This window comes from Tetrao urogallus (genome assembly GCF_951394365.1).
Source record: "Tetrao urogallus genome assembly, chromosome: 4".
Classification (NCBI taxonomy): domain Eukaryota; kingdom Metazoa; phylum Chordata; class Aves; order Galliformes; family Phasianidae; genus Tetrao; species Tetrao urogallus.
In genome coordinates this window covers 54,985,155-55,005,672 of record NC_136817.1, presented here as the reverse complement: position 1 = coordinate 55,005,672, position 20,518 = coordinate 54,985,155, and the positions used below count along the sequence as shown (strand labels likewise).

The 20,518-nt window shown below is 36.7% G+C and overlaps 1 protein-coding gene across 8 annotated transcripts in view; it reads right to left on the bottom strand.

The window, feature by feature from the left end:
- KCNIP4 (potassium voltage-gated channel interacting protein 4) overlaps positions 1-20,518 on the bottom strand; it is a gene marked incomplete at both ends in the record, with an annotated part of 382,566 nt that overhangs the window by 15,002 nt on the left and 347,046 nt on the right. For all 8 annotated transcript variants that reach the window (XM_079534461.1, XM_079534460.1, XM_079534465.1 and 5 more), the window contains one exon: positions 3,212-3,281. In XM_079534461.1, coding sequence (XP_079390587.1) covers positions 3,212-3,281 — 70 coding nt within the window. The remainder of the gene's footprint in view (positions 1-3,211; positions 3,282-20,518) is intronic.

Sequence of the window (20,518 nt, the reverse complement as noted above, 5' to 3'; positions counted from 1 at the left end):
TATTTTTCTACCTTTTGGGCATGGAAAACTTTTCAGAAAGCTATTCCTGCCTTTTGAAATACATTGATTTTACTACAATTCTGCATCATCTCCTTTGATATTCTTGTAGATCCTGTGTCCCTAGTCCTGGTTTGTCCTTGACATCACTTGATAAAGTTGCTGGATGACATCGGCAGATCATGATTTGATAATTGCTTGATCACTCTAAGGCTTAAAATGTTACTCAGTATCATTCCTTTTATGCAGGTGATATGTACAGTTTTAATTACAAATTCTGGTGTGTCAGTTTTTTGATTATGTGAACATTTGTGGCACACATCTACATGTATGATGTTTTAACATGGGGACATACGAATACATTGCCTTTGCTGTCGTGATTTTAAATATTTTTCAATATTCACATGCAAAAGCAGTGTTTCAAGTTCAGCTGAAATTCAGAGGCCTTCACTGCACACAGCACATTGGCATTACACTCACAGGTGAAACATCAGACTGGCTGCTTAACCAGAAGCTTCAATACGGTGATTTCACTCTGCAGTTAACAGGCTATATTAATGGTTCTTGGAAGACATCTTGTCTACTGTGGGAAACCAAGAACAGACTTGGGTTTTCAAACCTCTCAAAAAATAGCAAAAGTCAGCAAGGCATCTGCAAAACATATCAAAACCTACAGAAAATGCTGTAAGTCTCATTGCGCCTGCAAAAACAATAGAATTACTGCTGTGAGCTGTTACTCTTGTGAGGACAATCAGCTCTTCTGCTGTCTCCTCTGATTATTCTTCCTGTAATTTTGAGGAAAATTGCATAGTGCTTTCACATTTATTTACACTGTCTTCATGCATTCTTCAGCAGTCGGCCTTCATGTGGAGGATGTGGAGCATAGGCAGTGAGTGGAATAAGCTTCTGGTGGTCACTTCTTGGTGCAATTCATTGAGAATCTCTAAAACTGCTTTACTGAAAAAGCTAAAATGCTGTTAGCATGCACAGCAGCATCTACTGCAGATGAATTATCTGGATTTGATATTTTCGTACCATGCTAAAATTGTAATACACGGGGTTTCTACAAAAATAATTCTGATTCAGTAAAGCAAAGTTGCTGTGCAGGTGACAGGAAATGTAGTGTATTAGCACCTCTGAAGCACACAGGAGTTTTGAATTTGATTTTGGGGTTAAGTTCACTTCATGGATTCAAAACTGAAAAGAATCTAAAGATTTACAGTAGTCTATTGGATCCTGGTTTTCTTAGGGATTCTTTTTACTGTGACTTCCCAAAATTAAATAAAGAGAAAGAAAAAAGCATATTTTCATTCCAAAAAGTACAGTACCATTGTCAGCTCTGAATACTGTTGCCACTGCTGCTGACAAGCCATAGGATTTGCAGAGCTCACTGCTGGACCAAGGCCAGGCAGGCTCATGCTGCATGGGCTCCTCTTAACCTGCCCGCAGCTTTGTCTTTGTTTTCCCCCACGTAGCTGTGGCAACTGCTTCTCTGATCAGCCACGTTTCTGAGGCTGATTGGTTTTGCTTTTATGGTACAACTCTAAAAACACACAGTTATTCTAGGCTGTAATGCTGGCGTGGGTAGGATGTGGGAGGGGATGGGGCACAGGCTGGAACTGGAGAACCTACTGCCATAATGGTCTCACCTGGAGCCTGGTGAAGAAAACCAGATGTGGAGCTGGACAAGAGTGGTATTAGGGGTAGCAAGAAACAAGGAAATAGTAAAAGATGCCATTCAGTAAATTTAGAAGTAACATAGAGCTGAAAACCAGAAAGGTACACAAATGATCCTAAGTGAATCCTAGAACAAAGATCGAAAAAGCACCAACAAAAGTATCAGATTCCTTGTGGGAGAATTCTGCATGATGACTCCTCACTTTCTCCCACAAATGACACCACTCCTCGAAAGGCCCAGAGGAGCAGTGGGCAGGTGAGCATAAGACAAGGAAATGGGGTAGAAACTAATTAGTGTCTGTGTAGCAATTTTAATTTTATTAATGTTCTTACTGTTTCTTTGTAACAGTTAGCTCTGGACTAAGAAAGGCTATACTTTTGAGACTGCACTTATTCTAACAATAAATCTATTTGTGTAAAAGTTGTTCTTTCTTTTTGCCCATGAACTATTTTGAGTGTAACAATAAGATTTTTTTTATTCTTATAATTTTAAGTGCAGTAAAGGTGTAGTAAACCACATACGGAGTGGTTGTTTTCACCAGCCAGAGTGGTTAGAAAATGCAATATCTGAAACTGTAATTAGCTGGGCTTAAAAGCTTAGATGCAGAAATAATCAGTAAGTGGGTCAACTCTTCTAGCCTCTTGTTCTTCCCTATTGATTGTGCCTACTTGCTGAGGATTCCAGTGATGGTAATCCACAATGAATGCTGCTCTTTACCTTGTAGGTTTTTATTTAAAATGAAACTAATTGGAAAAGCTTTTGTTCCCACCAATTAAGTTGAGGGGGTTTCTGATTTTTTTTTTTACATGCATGAAAAGAAAGAGCTATGAAGAGCTACGAACAGTCCTATGCTAGCATGCAAATCTCAAGAGTTGTGGGAAAAGATGAAGAGGCAGGACTGAAGAGCTGTAGGAAAATAGGAAGAGAGAGGACTGAATGGTAAAGGTAAGCAGAAGAAAAGAGGGGAAAACTATTCAAACTAAAAAATAATCTGAGTTTCTATGCAAAAAGAAAAAGTGAAATGTTTTGTGTTGCCTTCATTGCACTGAAAGATAATGAAGAAATAGAAATTACTGAAGGCCCTGGAAGCCATTGCACTGAAATTAAGCATAGCAGAAAAAACCTTTGTTTATGTAAAGAAACTCCATGAAAGTCAAGGGAATTCTCCCACTGATACTAGATTTTAATTTGACCCACAAGACTAGTGCCTCCTACAGATTTCAATCCTACTGTGAGAGGTTTTGTGGAGTGAAAGAGAATGGAAAAGAATGCATAGGAAGTTTGAAAGGAAATAACCTACTTCAAAGATACCCAAATACAGGTGGTATCTTCGTAACAGCAGGCTGACTTCATGTAGACGTTGCATTTCCTTCAGAAACTTACACTTTTAAATGTGTCCAATAAGTACCCCAAGAGTTAAACAAAGCCTGAGACAACAACATTTTCTTAATTTGAATAGGGTCTTTTGTCACACTTATAAGTGAACAAACATGCCACAATGCACTGCTGTACCAGTGAGGGCTGCCAAGTACTCACCTCCCTGTGGAAAGAACTGAGAGTAAATCTCTTTGAAGGTCTCTTCATTGACAACACCACTGGGACATTCCTGGAAAATGTTAGAGACAATAAGTAAATAATGTGGAATCTGTTTCAGGCAAGCCCTGTGTTAAAAGACCACATAGAACATGTGTGAACCTAAGAGTTCAACATTCTACATGAGCCTGATTTCACTCTAACAATATTAATGCATCACTTTGAAATGCCTTCCTATAGAGTTCCCATTGGACAATTTTTTTTTCTGTGCCATTTCTTCTCAACTTCAGCATATAGAACTGAGTGACAGCATGAGCAGCAGCCACTGTGCTGCAGAGCCAGGTGTCAGTGTCACCACTGGTCATGGGCAAGCAGCACCTGTGTGGCACAGAAACCGAGCAGGAAGCTAAACTGCATTTGCAGTTCAGTATCAAAATCAAAATAAGCAGTCATAGTGTAGCTGATGAGTTACAGTTAGTATGTTCAGAAAACTCCACCTCAGAAGGTCTTTCTCAAGCCTTGCAGATCCTTCTGCCTCTTTACATCTTGTTTATAAACTGAAATATGTAAGGAAGAACGAGCAGAATCTGTCACAGCAGGGTGTAGTCAGAGAAAACAAAGTGAAACAAAGGGGAAGAAAAGAGGATTAGAGCAGTCACTTTATAAAAATGAGTTATGTAAAGAGGTAGGAAAAACAAGGAATACAATATCAGTTACTAAGTCATGCAGTAAAAATCAAAGGCAAGACTCTGGAGTCAAGTCCCAAACTTTCCAGACTGAGCAGATGATTTCAGACAATGCACATAATTCCCTTTTGCCTTAATTCCTTCTTCAATGCAGTGGGTGAAAAAAAAGCCTGGCAAGCTCTATAAGACAGAAGTATGTCTGGAAACAAAGTAAGGGAAGAAAAGTCAGTTAAGGTTCATATGTATATATATTTGTCAAGTGCTATGCAATTCACACTCATATGTGATCCTATTCTGGAGCACTGGGGAAAGGAAGTAGCTTCATATGAAGATAAAGAACAGTGTAACATCATTTGCCAGTGTAATAACAGCTTTTCCTGTGACAAATGACATTTCTATTAGATCAAATAAGGAACAAGAAGATATTCATAGCTTTGACAGCTTATGTGAAGAAACAAATAGTGTCATCTCACTAATTGAGAGATGATGCACTGCCTGAAAAAAACCATGTCAGATCTATAGATGTTGGATTATTTTGACTGATGTCACCCTCAACCAAAATTTTGATTTACGTCACTTGCCCTCAGCCAAAATCAGACCTTAAGTTCCTGATAAGTGGGAGCATGCAAATACATAGTTAGAAACAATTGTTTGATCAGAACAGGTAGACAAAGGGCAGGCATGGAGACATAAGTACAAAACGATTTGTGTATGGCCACAGATGCTGTCACTGATGCAAGTGGAATGAAAGTGCAGGTAATGAATAACTTCTTGAATTTATCTAGGTAGGTTCTCTGCATTTAGCTCTTCTCTTTGTCACAGCATTGCCAGTAACAGCTTACATTTTCCATCCACAGAATGTAAAACCTGAAATATTGGCCAATTACGCTTAGAAAAAACAGTTAGTTTCAAACTTTTCTTTTTTAAGCTTGGAGCTTTCTTCTGAGACTCTACAAGATGCAAACAGCTTTTCCTTGAGCAATTTGAATCTAAATACATATCTAGTGAACATCATTTACCTCCAATAACATTCTTTTGCTGTCTCATAAATCTGGCATTATTGAATTTATCAAGAGATTTCTCCATTTCTGTAAAAGGCATTTAATATTGTAATTGTTAAGTATTCCCCATGGCTTTATATCAAGTTATTGCTGACTTCTTCCATTGTACCAACTGCAATTTAAAAAAAAAAAAGTTTCTAATTTTTCATTTAACTCTTATGAAGCAATATAATTAAATAGTTTGAAAGAAAAATGTTAGACATTTAAACCATTTCCCATATTCTTTTTTTTTCCCTCCAAATGTATATATAATTTATTTTGTTACAGAAAATTTGTTTGACAGTCCTTTAAAATTGCATTAGATTGCATTATGTGTTCCTTGTGGAAGAAAAGGAAAGGAGCATAAATTCATCTTGAACTGTTCTTCCCGAGTCCTGTCCTCTCTGCTTTAAAGAGAAAATAAGATAGACTGACAGAGAGAACAGAGATAGAGAATAATAAATATGCTCCGCCTTTTGATGGTCTCTCCTGCTTGCTGTTTTACTGCTGGGAAATTACACTTCCAGCACATGGTCTTATGAACTACTCCAAAATCTGTAAATTATTTACAAGCTTCATGTTGTCTAAGCTGTCTTTTTTTTTTTTAAAGTATTTCTAAGAATATTGCACTGGGCAGATTTATCTCTACCACTTAATCAACACCCATTTTAGACAGGAGACAAAAAAGAATAACAGTGAAGAGAAAAGGGAACAAAGCAGAAAAAAACACCAAGCTCATAAATTTGTCAGTACAATAAATATTTTTTAATGCTGGATTAAGCTGTATTACAAACTTTGGCAATTTTAAATATATTTTACTTACAGGCTTTTGCATGTCAACTTTCCCATCCAATTTTGTTCTGCTTGATTTCAGATATATGTTCATGTGTATCAACTTAATTGTCTCTGACTAACAATATTTTCTTTTTTTGCATAGACTTCTATTCTGACTGAAAACTTAAAAGTACCATGAATACACAATGTAATGAAAATCATAAACATAATTCTGAAATATCCTTTGAAGTTAATTCTAACAAAACCCATGCAGTTCAAGCCCACAGTGACTTTTCATAGCCTGGTCCAGTTCTTAATTTTTCATTTGAATATAACAGGACTTTGACAAAATCAGCATGAGAACGTTAAAAAATTGTCTTAATTTAACAACATAATCTAGGCCAAATTAATAATAATAATAATCCAGGCCAACATTCACATCATGAAGTTCGATCAGAACTGCAATGCTCTGCATCTGGAAAGAAATTTTTCCTTGCATCAGAACAAGTTGTGAAGAGATTGGCAGAATGGCACCACTGCCAAAAAGGATGTGGGGTGACAGCAGATGTCAAGTTGAGTACGAATCAACAAAGCATTCTTAGTGCAAATAAGTGCATGGCTCCCAAGCCATGGCCAGCTATTGTCTCTCCCGGCTTGTCAGAGTACAGAGCAGAGGCTAAGGGCCCTCCCAGGGATGTGGAGAATCTGAGGAGGGCTCAGCAGCAGGGATGGAAAGTATGTGGAGGGGTGGAGAGCTTGGGGCCTGTTTCATGTAGGTAGGTCCATGCTAAGGGATGAGTCAGCAGCAGCCTACCTGAAGAGCAGTAATAGCCAAACCCTTGACTGGGGCAGACACTTTAACAAAAACAGCCTGAGTTTTGTGAGCTAACACTGGACAGATGAGAAAAACTATTCTATACTTCTTGGTACACTGAATTCTGATATGTTTGAGATAACCCCTAATTTTAGGGAGAATTTGTGCTGTTGATCAGCTTTGGAAAGTCGTTCCATTGTATGTATGGGGCAGAACTTTTCTGTGCACTCTTTGCTTCCAAAGCTGCATCTCTGCAAATTCATTATCTGGGGTTTTTAGTACTGTATAAATTATTGGGAACAAGCCCACTGACACTTAGTTCACAAACTGTTCTTGTCTTCTTCCTTCTGTGAAATAAAATGTGTTCCAAAAGTAGCACATATAAAGAACAAAGGTACAAACCGTGCCTCAGAGGACGATAGGGACTTTGGTGAAAGATGTCTAACATGGTCTCATTACGCCTTGGAAGGAGAAAAACAGATAATCTCTCTCCGGAAGGGGCCCGTCACATCTTGACATGCAGGCTGACACATTGCCATTAACAGTACAGGCATACTAAAGGCTTTTGCTAAAATGGATGTGTATGTCAGCTGTTGTGCTTCAGCAGCTGAGTCAAACAGGTATTTGTAGCACAGATATGAGCCTTATAAATCTTAGCAACTGCCACATTCAAAATCTAACTCTGAATCTCTGATACTCAACAGCTTTTGCCAGTTCATGTCAGATAATAGTGTTCTGCTGCTCAGGTAATGGCTCTGTAGCCATGGGTCCTTATGGAAAAAAAGCTGGAATCCCAGCAGCTAGGAGGCTGAGCAGTGACAAAAGCACTAAGGTGAGTGCGGGTGGATGAAAATACTAGAAAAAGTTATCTCAAACAAGGAGTGATACATTTAAAAAATGGTTTTTAGTTTGTTGAAAAACTAATGTGATTCTAATTGCAGTAGTGATTAGGCTGATGGATCATTAAAATTGCATGTATCCCATGTTTAGATGGGGTGATTGGCTGAGCAGTGAAGTTATAGTGCATGAAGTTATGGTTGTAGAATAAAAATAAAAACTACAAGTGACAAAAAGCAACAATGGCATCACGATGATAATTTCCACATCAAGGTTCCCAAGTTTTTAATTTTCCTTCCTACAGCTGCAAATCCACAACAGCTTATTTCAAATGGCTCTTTGGAGTGCCCGGTGATTACGATAATATCACCGTTTACCTTCAACACACGGTGACCAAAGGTGTTTGTTTGCTTTTCCTCCAATACACCAGCTCCTCTGGAACTGTTCCTGCTTACTTCTGTTTATATTTTATATGCTTTTTGCTCCCAGCTGTATGCTGAATTCTGTTAGCTCAAGCAGACCCACTAAGGAGGGTATTACATTTAATAAATGTATATAATTCAATATATTAATTTATATTCCATATATCACTACTGATTTTACTTGGGAATATCTTTAGTATTAAAAATACGTTTACCAATACCAATCAGGCTAAGTTCAAGTTTTGACCTCTGCTAGAACTGCATGCTGTGAATAAGCTTGTAACTTATTGTATTCTAAACAAAACAAAACAGGTAATTTTGTAACTCATTTCTCTATACTAAAAAATGAATCTAACTCAACGTTGATGTATTCATCAGGAATGCATTTCAGTGCCAGCTTATTTTGAAGTGACTAATAGTGTGATTAGCATTGTGTCCTGAAAGCATTCTTAGAATATAGGGTGTTTTATATATTTATACAGAAGTGTATATATATATATATATATAAATATACATATATATACTTTTTTTCCCTCCAGTAAAAAGGCAGAACACATATCAGAAGTGATCTTACTGACAGAAGGGCTGGGTGGCACTGCTGGCCTTCAGATCACATCATTTGGCAACACGGGAGAAACACCAAGAAGAGGAAGAAAAACTACAGCAGCTAAAAAAGTGACATAAACTTAGGAGTTCAAAGGAGATGATACAAATAAAATGCAGTTTGGGGTGAAAGAAGGGCTTGATTTCACAGTCTGAAATGTAGCTCAAAAGATACACGTAAAAGAGACGCTATGCACCAGATTACGAAGCAGTCTTAAAGTAATTTGGAGAAGACTTTTTTCTTAAAATATTTGAAATGTGGCTGATCACAGCACTGGAAATTCAGGCAGGGAAAACTAACGTGGGAAACGATAGACAGTACAAAAGATCTTCTTTTCTTATTAATACAGTTTTAAAATTTCCCACATTTACGCCCCTTTTTTTCTGTTCCTTTGCTCTAAATACTTCTAGAGGCACTAACAGAAAAAATGTGGAGATAGGGGAGCAGCTGCTTTCATGGCACACTTAGATATCACCAAGAGGGCAATGAATTAATGGAGACTGAGCTGTAAGTATTGCCCATTAGGTGTTAGTAAAATTTCAAGGGGCTATTTCTTCTATGGATTAAAAGGAAAAGAATCCTGTCCTTCTAAACTGTTATAGACGGTCATTTCTCTGAAACTGCCTCTTTGAACAGAATCTTCTGAACCACTGCATTGTATCTGGGCTCCTCTTTTTAAAACTGGATGAATAGCATTTAATTTCCTTTGTATTGATTTCTCATTCAACACTTCCACATCAAATGGGCGCTTTGAGGAAGTTTTCAGGAAATCAACACATGTATGAGATAATTGCAGTGACTGCAGAAGAGACACCTACTTTGGTTCTTTGATCAGGCAATTATATTCTTCCCCTGCTTCTGTGTTCCTCTTGAGCTTTGCTATCTCTTGCTATTAAAGGTAGTTCGTCAAAGGTCTGGGTGTGGTGGGCAGGACAGCATTTCAAACTCCTCAAAAAGGATGAATGTTGGTTTTATTCTTTATTCTATCTTTACACTGAGGCATGGCCTGGTCTATAATACAACAGAACAAGCCCAGACTGTAGTCATCTTTCTTCTGAAAAGTTACATAGGGAGCTGCTTTTAATTACCGAGAAACAAATGCATTTTTCTGACATCTGACAACAATTACTCTAGGGAACATAAGACTCCAGCACTTGCTGCTAACCTACACGAAACTATTTAAGTACAAGCTACTAATGGCATTAAGAAAGGTTCTCTCCCTTTCACATCATTGCCATGGAAGTGGCAGCAAAGACTGTGTACCTCCTTACTCAGAAAAGGAAGATGAGCATAGACAGGCTTCAACAGTAAAGAATTCTTACTCTACCCGACACTGCCTTCTTCTTCATGCCAGTTACCAGTTAATTTTCTCAGAGAGAGAGGATAACTCCTCAAGCAACTCAGAATCATAAACTTGTTACTCTAATCAATTTTTGCATGCCATTAAATAATTAAAATATTTTGCTAACTATCCTAAAATTTTAAAATTACATTCCATATTTATTTTAATTACTGAATTATTAGCATTGTACTGATAAACAAAGAACTTTCAAGTTAGTATGTATCTGTGAATGCCAGAGACACAGGGAATGGAATGGACTCAATTAAGGATTTTCTTTCCTGGTTCAGCTCAATTCATACTTCCTAATTATACTACATCTATTTAAAGTAGAACACATACAAAGTGTAGGACAAAGTGTACTTAAAACACCATTATAGTTAAAGGAATTTCATGTAATTTTTCTTCTATAAATGCTTCCTGGAGTAAAATGAAGATTAATTAGTACATTATTGAAGACTTTCCTGCCTTGTGTGAGTTCTGAAAGAGCCTGTACATTGATACACATGAATATATTTGGAAAGTAGACATTTTATAAATCTAAACCACAGGGTGATTTTTGTATGACTTTCGTTTGCTTGGGTTTTGTTTTTTTTTTTTTTGTTTTGTTTTGTTTTTTAATTACTTTTCTTAATAACACTTCCTGAAATTACTCTTATGAAAATTTAATTCTAAGAAAAATTCTATGTACACTATTAATGTTTGTGAGATATTATCCCCAGCACAAAACCAATATATGTTATATGTATGAATGAGGATGTTTCTAATGACCCATCTCTAGCCCGAAGGATGTAAACTCATTTTCTCTAACGAATAACCTGTACTCAGTGCAATGACATTGCAAACCATTGGTGTTTTTTATTTCAGTTATCGCTTCTACTTTTCATGTTATTGAAAAAGAGAAAGCTATTAACCTCCTGTGTATTGAAATTGAGACTACTGTCTTTGATTTTTTGTTTGTTTCTGATTAGATTTCTCATCATAGTTTTCTGACCTGTAAGCTGTAAAATAAAATAAAATAAAATAAAATAAAATAAAGCCTTCAAAGCACATTTTCTTTATTGAAATAGTTTTTGTTTTACAATTTGGAAAATAATTGTGGTGCAACCATATAGAAAAATTATATGCTATATCATAAACAGAAAGTAATGAATAAAAATCCTTCCTTTTGATCTTTCTTCGCTGTTCTAAACTGCAGTAGAATTTAGCTAATGACTCACAGGGGCAACATCACAGGTTATTGAATTATCTTTTATTTCACATACGCTGCAGTGGCAACAGCCTGTACCTCTAGGAAAATCGGGGAAACCAATGGATTTGATAGCATCAAATCTCATCTGACTGATCAAGTCAGTCTCCACTGACATCCATTGGTGAGATATGTATAAGAACTGTTCAAGCCTCATCTCATCAGGTAAAACTCAGTGCTTCTTGTTTGAATTTACTGTAATAAGAATTACAGTACTGCTTCCCAGTGGCACAGCAGATTTGTTCAAGGTTTTGAACCTCCCACTGAAAGATACTCTAACAATGAGAGGCTTCTTCCCACCCCCTACTTACTATGGCAGTTTCAGAGGAAAACAAGCAGAAACAGAGGAGCTGGCCCACACCCAGCATCTGTGTCTTCACGCAGTAAATAGCAATCAACACTTTGGCTTCATGTCCCATGCAATGGGCTGGGTGCCAGCAGCACTTTTAATCAGCGCTGCTCTTCATTTAGCAATGCCCACTAACCACTGTAATTTTCAGTCTCCTATTATTAGCACTGGCACTAAAGCAGCAGTAAATAACATAACTGAAGACCTGAACTTAAAAACTCACCCCAAAGCCTGACAGATCAAAACTTTATGGATGAGTCCCTGGCATCTGAGAGGTGCTTACTGCTTCTGTCCTTGTTTGTCACTACAGGAGGGCATTTTACAATCCTGACTTCACAAATAGGAAGGCACTATAATTAAATTATATGTAGCAGAACCCATGCTTTAAACACTGAGTGGTGCATTTTGCTGTAAACACTTGGCAAAGACAAGGTACTTAGACTCCTGGGAAAAACTGTATGGAGGCAAGCACTGCCTTTCATATAGTTCTATGTGAGTGGTTTTGACCACATCCCTTCAAACCAGTTATGTTCTCAGGTGAGCACAGGAGAAAACCTCTTGCCAGCAAATGCTAATTGCTCAGGTTGCTTTGGCCTTAAACCCTCTCAAAAGATATCCTTGAAAAGGATGGAGAACACCATCAGTTCCTACCAGCAGTATGAGCATATATATCAACACCCTACACTAAAACCATGGAAACCTTTATTTTATGTTTCTTACATGAGGGAGTTAGGATTTAGGAGCTCAGTTGGTGCTTTTGTTGGTTATCCTAACATTCTTATAGTCTGGAAAATTCTGAGGAGGGAACGATAGAACAACCTTCCTCTAAACAGTCTGATGCTCCCCTGTTAGCAGATCAGCACAATTTTCTACAATTACTAATATTGCATAACCATTATGGAAAGTGAGAAAGCCAGAATTTAGCACAAAATATTTATTAAGCAAACTCAGTGTGTCAGGGATAAGACAAAAGAACTATATTTTGTTTAAAATTCCATGGGTTTTATTTTTTTAAAGTTTGTCAAGAGTCAACTGTTGGTATTAAGTGCTGACACTGTTTTAATCATTAAATAACAACTGTGGGTTTTGTACTCCTGGGACTCATCTGAACGTAAGACAATCAGCTTGAAAATCTGTCCTAACTCATAATGTTTCAGCATTTTTCAAAGAGTAGCAGTTCTTTTGTTTCTTCAAAGGCATGCCATGGTAAAGACAGACAGATCAGTATTGGGTTAGTACTAGCTATGATGAAAAACACTGAAGAATTTCAGCTCCTACAGAATCCTGTCAGCTTGCAGAAATGGCAAAGAGCATAAAATTCAATGCAGCATAGGTTAGAAACTGGAAATCAAACACTGTATTCATTACTTACATTTCATATAGTAATACATTTATCCTTTAACAAAGTTTTTTGCATTCTCTGTTTCTTATAAAACTTTTGTTCAGGAGAAGAACCCAAGCATTGCAAACTAAAGAACAGAAGTAAGTGCTTACTTACATAAATGTAATGTATATGTTATAGCTTGAAGTTGGCATAAATAGGACCTGACCAAGTACAGCAGTGAAAATCACACATAATTGTAGGGTAGTAAAATATGTGAAGCTGCTCTCTGAGGGACACAGGCGATCCACAGGAAGAAATGCTTCTTCCACACTCACAATGTAAAGGCATTTTGCCTTCTCATGGTGGCTCTTTGGCATTCAACATCTGACATGGGTTTTTCTCTTCATGTCACAAAACCTCACATCTGAGCTTGTCCAACCTGCCAGCACACTACATCTACATTTCTCTTAGTCTGTAACCCAAAGAGGTTATCCCAGAGCATAGGTCCATGACATGGAGAACACACCTGACCGGTAGAATTGTCCTTTTCAAGGTGATCATGGAAGGGCCAGAGCAGGCTTTATGGCAAGGCATGCCTTCAAGAAATAGGAACAAAAAGCTCCATAAAACGATGGAAGATATACTATAGCTACTTTACAAATGAGATATTGTTTCTATAACTCAGTAAAAGATATGAAAAAAACATCAAAAAGTGATTAGAAGTTTAGACAGGGATATAAATTAGTAACATTTTTAAGCACAGCAAAAATCTAAGTAAGCTACATGAATCAATTTCCTTTCGACTGTTTTGAAGCCTTCACTGTTTTGTAGGTAGATACTCGGTACACTGGGTTCTCATCTTTGGCAGCATTTCTAAAATTTGTCAAGTAAGTCAAATCACTGGAATTGAATACCGAGATAATTCTAAATAAATGGTGACCAATAGTTGCTGAGATATTTTTTGTGAAAATGAACAGCTCAGAGAAACAAAAAAAGAAGCTGAAGAAATCTCCCAGCTAAAACAGATGAGCGAAAAAGATAACTAGAGAATCAGGCACATGTGGAAAAGAGTTATGCATCATAGAGTGTAGGCATAAGACAGAAATTTCATTTCTCATAGGGGTATCAGTCCCTAAGGAGATTCATTGAGGATGAAATTGCTTGGCATAAAAACTTCTTGCAAAACCTTCTAAGTTTATGGCACATAAAACTTTTCTCTGTTCCATAACAGCAGCTTCTGAGAACAAAATGAAAAAACAAGGCTTTTATAGCTTAAGCTGCATTACAGGGGGATGACACTACATCTCTTACGCAATGGAGCAGATGCTGTGTGACTTAATTTTTCCAACACTACTGGAAATGCAGTGGATTTTTTAAAATCAAATTCAGTGTTGCTATTTGATCAAGTCTGAGAGATTATTATGATATTCAAATCTGGAAAGCTACACTAATTAAAATAAGAAACAGAAAAATTAATTGAAATTAATTAATTGAGCATAAACTTCTAGCCGGTTCATGGTCTGCTTGCTGTTGAGACAGTTAATTGAAAAGGGATAGTACTAATCCTAGGATCCTAGTTAGATCTCCACTGAGAGATGGAGCAGAAAGCTACCTAGAGAGCCCTGAAGTTTCCCAAAAGTTGCTCCAAGGAAATCTAAATGCACAAGGCATGTTGTTTGCAGGGCAAAACATGAAAACCTTGAATTTCATGTCCTCTGTTTAATAACTGAGAACTCTGAAGAGGTCCAGCAATCTCCCAGTTGAGCTGAGGCAATAACTTGATGTGTAGTCTTTCATTGCCTATTAATATAAGAGGCACAAAAAAATTGAAGAAATCAATAAAAGGATCAGATTTTTCCAGCACAGAGCAACAAGTACATGTACTTGTTTATCTACTGGTAAAAAAAAAAACAAAGCATTAGACTATGTGTTGGTTTTACCTCATGGGCATTTCTTCCTCTGGGACTGGCCTGGAGGATTTCAGAGACAATTAACAATAAATTATTGTTGTCTGACAGAGTGAATGAATGTGTGGTTCTTTTCATCACAGACAGCTAAAACACTGAAAGACAAATCATCTGAAGAAAATGGTAACTGTGACTTTTCTATCTATGGGCCTGGAATCTTTCAGAAGACATTCTTGTAGTGAAAAATACGTGAAGAAATTCACAGAATATTCTTAACATGTTCCATCAAACTCAATGAAGTTTTACCACTAACTTCAATAGGGGCAGAATTTTCATCCCAGAAGGATAAAATTATAAATTCAGAAGCTCAATGTTACAAGTATCTAGAATTGGTGAGTTTATAGGTGTTGTTAAAACATGACAAACAACATTTTTATTACTGTCTGATACCAAGATAAATCTAATTTTACATTTGCTTTCCTCTAAACATCTCTGTTGTTGGTGCCACTCTTCTATTTTGCTCTGGAGGAAAGTAACAAGCATTTCCAGTTCAAAATTCATTAACAGTAATCAATCACCCATTTTACTATTATTTTTACTGAGGAGTCATTATTCTAAAGAAAGAGCTTTTGCCCTAAAAGCTTTGCAAATAAATGGAAAAAAAAAACCAAACCCATGAGTTAAACTGGATTCTTCAGTGGGATAATATGAAGTTATTGAACCTGGATTTCCTGCATATTGATACAAAACTCTATTGCCTCAACATTACACATGCTCATCCTGTGCACCTAAGTTCAGTGATTGCTGCTGATAAATACAATCTCAAGCATGATCATGTACCTGTATCTACAATTGACAGTAGATACTGAGTCAGAAACAGTGCTATAACCAACTGCTGGGGGCTCACTTATAAAAATCATTCTTGATACCTCAGTGACATGGGCCTCAGTAATGCTGGCCCATGTCAGAGATTCATAAATGGAGCAAGTAAATCACCATTAGAAGCACCGCATAGACAGCTTCCTAGATCAGTGCTTCTTTTCAGACACGAAGTTAGTGCTGTTTCCAGTGATGGATATGGAGCTTTGCCATGAAGGGGTCCTGCTCAAATATACCATCCACAGAATACACATTTCACTCAATGCAGAGGAATTCAGCCTTCATTTTTCTCTCCTGTGAGGATGAACTTTGTTGTCTCCAGCTCCTGGGAAAGTTCAGTTTCCCACAGTCACCAGCCTCCCTATTGCTACTCCCCACTTTATTCTCAGGGTTTGAGGAGGCTCTGATCAAAGGCTGAGAAGCAATCTCTCAGATAGCCAGGGACACTCTAAAAGGTTTTGGCTGTCAGAGTAGATATTAAATTAGGCAATTGTCAACAAGGAGCCCATGCAGGCAGTGAAGCCATGGTATAATGTGCTCTTGCAACCCAGAAGGCTTTTTAGGATGATAGGCTTTTAAAGGTGTGTAACAGTTAATAAGTCAGCTGGAAAGCCAATGTTAAGAGTCTTCAGATTTCTAGCTACAGGCTGTGTTTACTGAATCATGCTGCCTTCTGCATTATTGGTTCATATTACTTCTGTTACACTTACTGTATCCAAGGTTCTTTAAGTATATTTTATAATAGAATTAATTGGGCTGAATAAATTCTCTAACTTGAAAGTTAATGTGAGAATCATTCAAATAATCCAAGTGAAGAGCAACTGCACAAACATCCAGCTGATTTGAAGAATGCTGCTCTGCTAGATACTTCAATTCAATCAAAGGAAAATGCAGTTTGGGCCACAACTTGTAATATTCTTCCACGGCACTGAAAGGCTTCACCTTCATGCTTTCACTTGTGATTTACTGCTTTATTTGAAGATCTATTGCTGTCTACTTTTAACATAGATGTAGAACAAAGTAATTTCTTTAAATTTCTTACACGAAATTACTTCTGTGGAAAAAAAAAAAACAAAAAACTTCTGAAGCTTTCTGAGACTAGCTGTTGATTTGGTTCAAACTGATTGTGAATTTAAAGAAGAAAAAAAAAAAGATTCAAAATTACTTGGGAATTCCTGTCATCTAGAACAAATCCCTGAGTTCAGCACGAAAAAAGATCTTCTCTGTAAAGTTTTGAAGTACTCAGGACCCAAATGGTTGAACTGCACCATCCAGAAGTATCACTATAACAGCATGCCTACTTAGAATTATTTTTGTCCAGTTGGGGTCCCTGAATTACACTGTAAAATAGATAATTTTTAAATGACAACATTCTCACTGATGCATTGCACCAAATTTTACATCTCTACTGTTAGTGATGATGCAGAAATAAAAATCCAATATTTCTGCTTAACTCAAGCACCACACTTTGTGAGGCTCAGTCCAGATACAGCAAAAAAATAGCTTCAGCGAGGTGTAGCCAAAAGACATTTTGCTTCTCATATTCTAGTACATAAACATTTATATTTCTCAGATACAACATTAAAAACTTTATTGGTGAAAACAGCCCTGCCAGTAGATGGGCTATGTTAAACAGCTGGCTGGTAGAACAGAAAGTATGTACTGCATGTAAAGAGTCAGCCTGGCATGACCGACATTATGCCTTACAGTGAGATCAACTGACAGCACACTAGTCACACGAAAGGGTATTGCCAGCTTCAGGTGGGAAGGGCAGACAAACACTCATAGCAATTTAAACAGACTAAAATATAACACTGACTTTTTTGAAGAAGAAAAACTTCAGAAGTATTCACTGCTCTGAACTACTGAGTGCTTAAAATCATGCTCTTTTTATATTGTGCTTAATTAGTGACTTAGGACCTACATTTATCAGAAATAACTCAGAAATAAGCAATCACTATTATGAAGACGATCTCTGATGTGCCAGATGACAATTTTTCCCCAATGAACACAATGTGAACAGCAGTAAGTCATGAGATGAATAGAAGTGTAAGGACTGAGTTTGCTATTAACTTTCAGAAAGAAGATTTCAGTCTCTGCCAGCAACTGCGAGACTAATTGAAACGAGTATCTCCACTGAACACATTAAGGTCTGTAAATCTGTGACGAGTGACAACTATACACCACGTCTGTCAAACTCCAGCTCCAAATTACTTCTACTCGTATTTGAAAAGTTTTGAGTTTCTCAACTAACTCTTGAAAGAAATATAAAATGAATGTAAGCATTATTTATTTCTCATTTTGTGAAAAATTTTTCACAAAAGTTTCCTCTAAGCCATTGGTAACAAATGCCAGTGCTTTCAAAACATGCTCACAAACTTCTACCCTTTTTTAAAAAGTGTTTTCTCACTCATCTAAAACTAAGAAGACACTCTATCTGAAGTCACAAGTGATAAATAACAACACCTTTAAAAAAAAAAGAAAAAAAGGAGTTTTGTAGTATATACATTCTTAAGGCAACCACCCACAAGACAGATGTCTCTCTTAAGTGCACAGACTGCTGGTGAGATGAAATCTTTGTTCTCGTCCTAGGACTCAGTGGAGGAGATTGAAAAGAATATTTAAGCTCTAAGCCACTTCATCTCCAAGGACAAACTCTGGAGAACTGTTGTGAAGGGCAAAATTCTTTTGTACTAGAGTCCTCATCCTTCATGCTGAGTACTGTGCTTTGTTTTCTCTCCCTAATTTAACCTGTATTAATCTTGAATATGTACTAATTACAAACATGGATCCTGTGTAGAACTGAATGGGAACACAGTGAACTGAACGCATTCTATTGCCTTTGAAATGGGGGAAATTCATTTTACAGATAGCTGATTCAACTTACAGATAGCTGATCCGAGCTAAAGTGTTATTTCTCCTTGTGTGAAACCTTTTGTTTCAGTGTTCAAGGCCATATGGGATGGGACTTTGGGCAGCCTGATCTTCTGGAACACTGTGTGCCTATGGACCTAGTTGGTCTTTAAGGTCCCTTCCAACCCAAAAAATTCACTGATTCTAAGAAATGAGGATTCACATTGGCTTTTCTCCTTGTTACGGTTTCCAGTAGGGAACAAATGCTACATGAAGAAGCAAGAAAAAATAGAATGGACTTTCCAAATTTGTTTGGCTCATCATGAAGTTACTCCAAGTTTTCATATCATCATATTTTTTCCTCTCTCTTAGAGATAAAATGCTTGCATTCCCTGTCAGTTTTTTAGCATCTGACAAATACAATAAAAGGGAACACATTTTTCATTTGTATTAATTAAATTCTGATCAAGACATTGATTATTTTAGTCTCTGAAAGACGAAAGTAAAGGGAAGTTTTTTGCAGAAGATAATTCATATACTGCAATATGCATGGCAGATATCCTCTAATGTTTAGCAAAAAAAAAAAAAAAAAAGCAAGGGAAAAATTATTTTAAAAAGAAATATATTTTGATTCAGTACAACTAATTTTTATCTTCTAATCTCAACTAGTTTTTTTTACAAAAATTGTATTTTTATTCATGACAAGATGCTCTGATTATCATGCTGTTATAGCACATGTGGACAAAACTACCTTGTTCTTAAAGGCATCCATTATCAGATCACTTTTGCCCTTGAAAGTGCCCAATCTAACTTACAAGCACTGGAGAGGGAAATAAATTCAGAAAAATATCTGTACCTCGCGCCTTTCAGCAGCCAGTCTATGCAGCTTCCTTGCTACCCTGAAGGCTGTCTTAACTGAGTTCATGGGCTCTGTCTTTTAAGAAACTGACTGTAATGAGATCTGTTGCTAAACAGCAGCAAGGTTTTCTGCATCATATCATATGATCTAGCAAAAAATAACTTAGAGGGCTTTAAATACATAATACAAACATTTATCATATAACATCCGGAACTGATATTTGAAGGCAAGTTTGAATTTTGTTTCCTTGACAGCTAACGTGATAATATAAAATGTTGTCTCTCTACAATTTAAAAACATTTTTAATGCCAGAATGCCCACACTATATACAGACAAAAAGTTATATGAAACAACAACATACATTTCCACAGTAAGCACTTACGCGCATTTTGTTTATTTATGGAGGCATTTTCTGACTAAGAATGTGAGAATTCACACTGTACTTGCGTTGAGAATGGGAATTGGGCTGCCATACAGGACACAGAAACAGCTGTTAGTTTCAAATCATTAGCCAATCCTTTGCATTAAGTTAGTCATCTATCCTGAATGTGGGCAGATCAGATCAGAAATGGATAGAGGCCTCTTTACATCATCTAGTCCAACTTATTTAAAATATGTATGTATTCTTATAGTTGGGTATGTAGATATACCTTAGATTGTTACACCCAGAGGACAGGAACAGATTGGAAAAATACTTAATTAGACACAAGTGCTTTTTCAAAAAAAAAAAAAAAAAAGGGATATTCCTGAAAAGGTCAGTGGGAACAGTTGTACTTTATCTTGCAAACTCTTGAATGCTCTAGATAATCAACAAGTAAGTGTTACAGTCAAAAAAATGAGCTGTCATTAAACGTTCCCTGAGATTCACAAATGCAACAGACAGTTTTACAATGCTTCCATCAAACTGTAATTGAAATGGAAAAGCCTTTGAATAAATTAGCATATTTTGAGTCATACACATAGGAATTTTTATGTGGATGGTAGTATGATGGGAGGAGCATAACATTAGTAGAGCTGTTTCCTTACTGTTGCTGTTTGCCTCATTTACTAACACTAGTAGGGAAGAAAGCTGTCTTAGAAATCTTGTTTTCTCAATAAATTTTACAAATATAGAGCTGCCTATTTAAAGCTACTGTATGTATCCAGGGACATTTTTATGCATGCACAATTTCAATTTACACTTTCTCTGATATACAGCTAGATGAGAAAAATGTTCATCAAGAAATCTTTAAACATTTCCAGGAAAGTGGAATATTTTCCCTGAACAACATTCTGCAGATTTTTTTTATGACAATAACAATCAACCAAAATTAAAAGATCATTAACATTTAAGTTTAGCACAGGAGCATCCTTTGTGCAACACAAGTATTATTT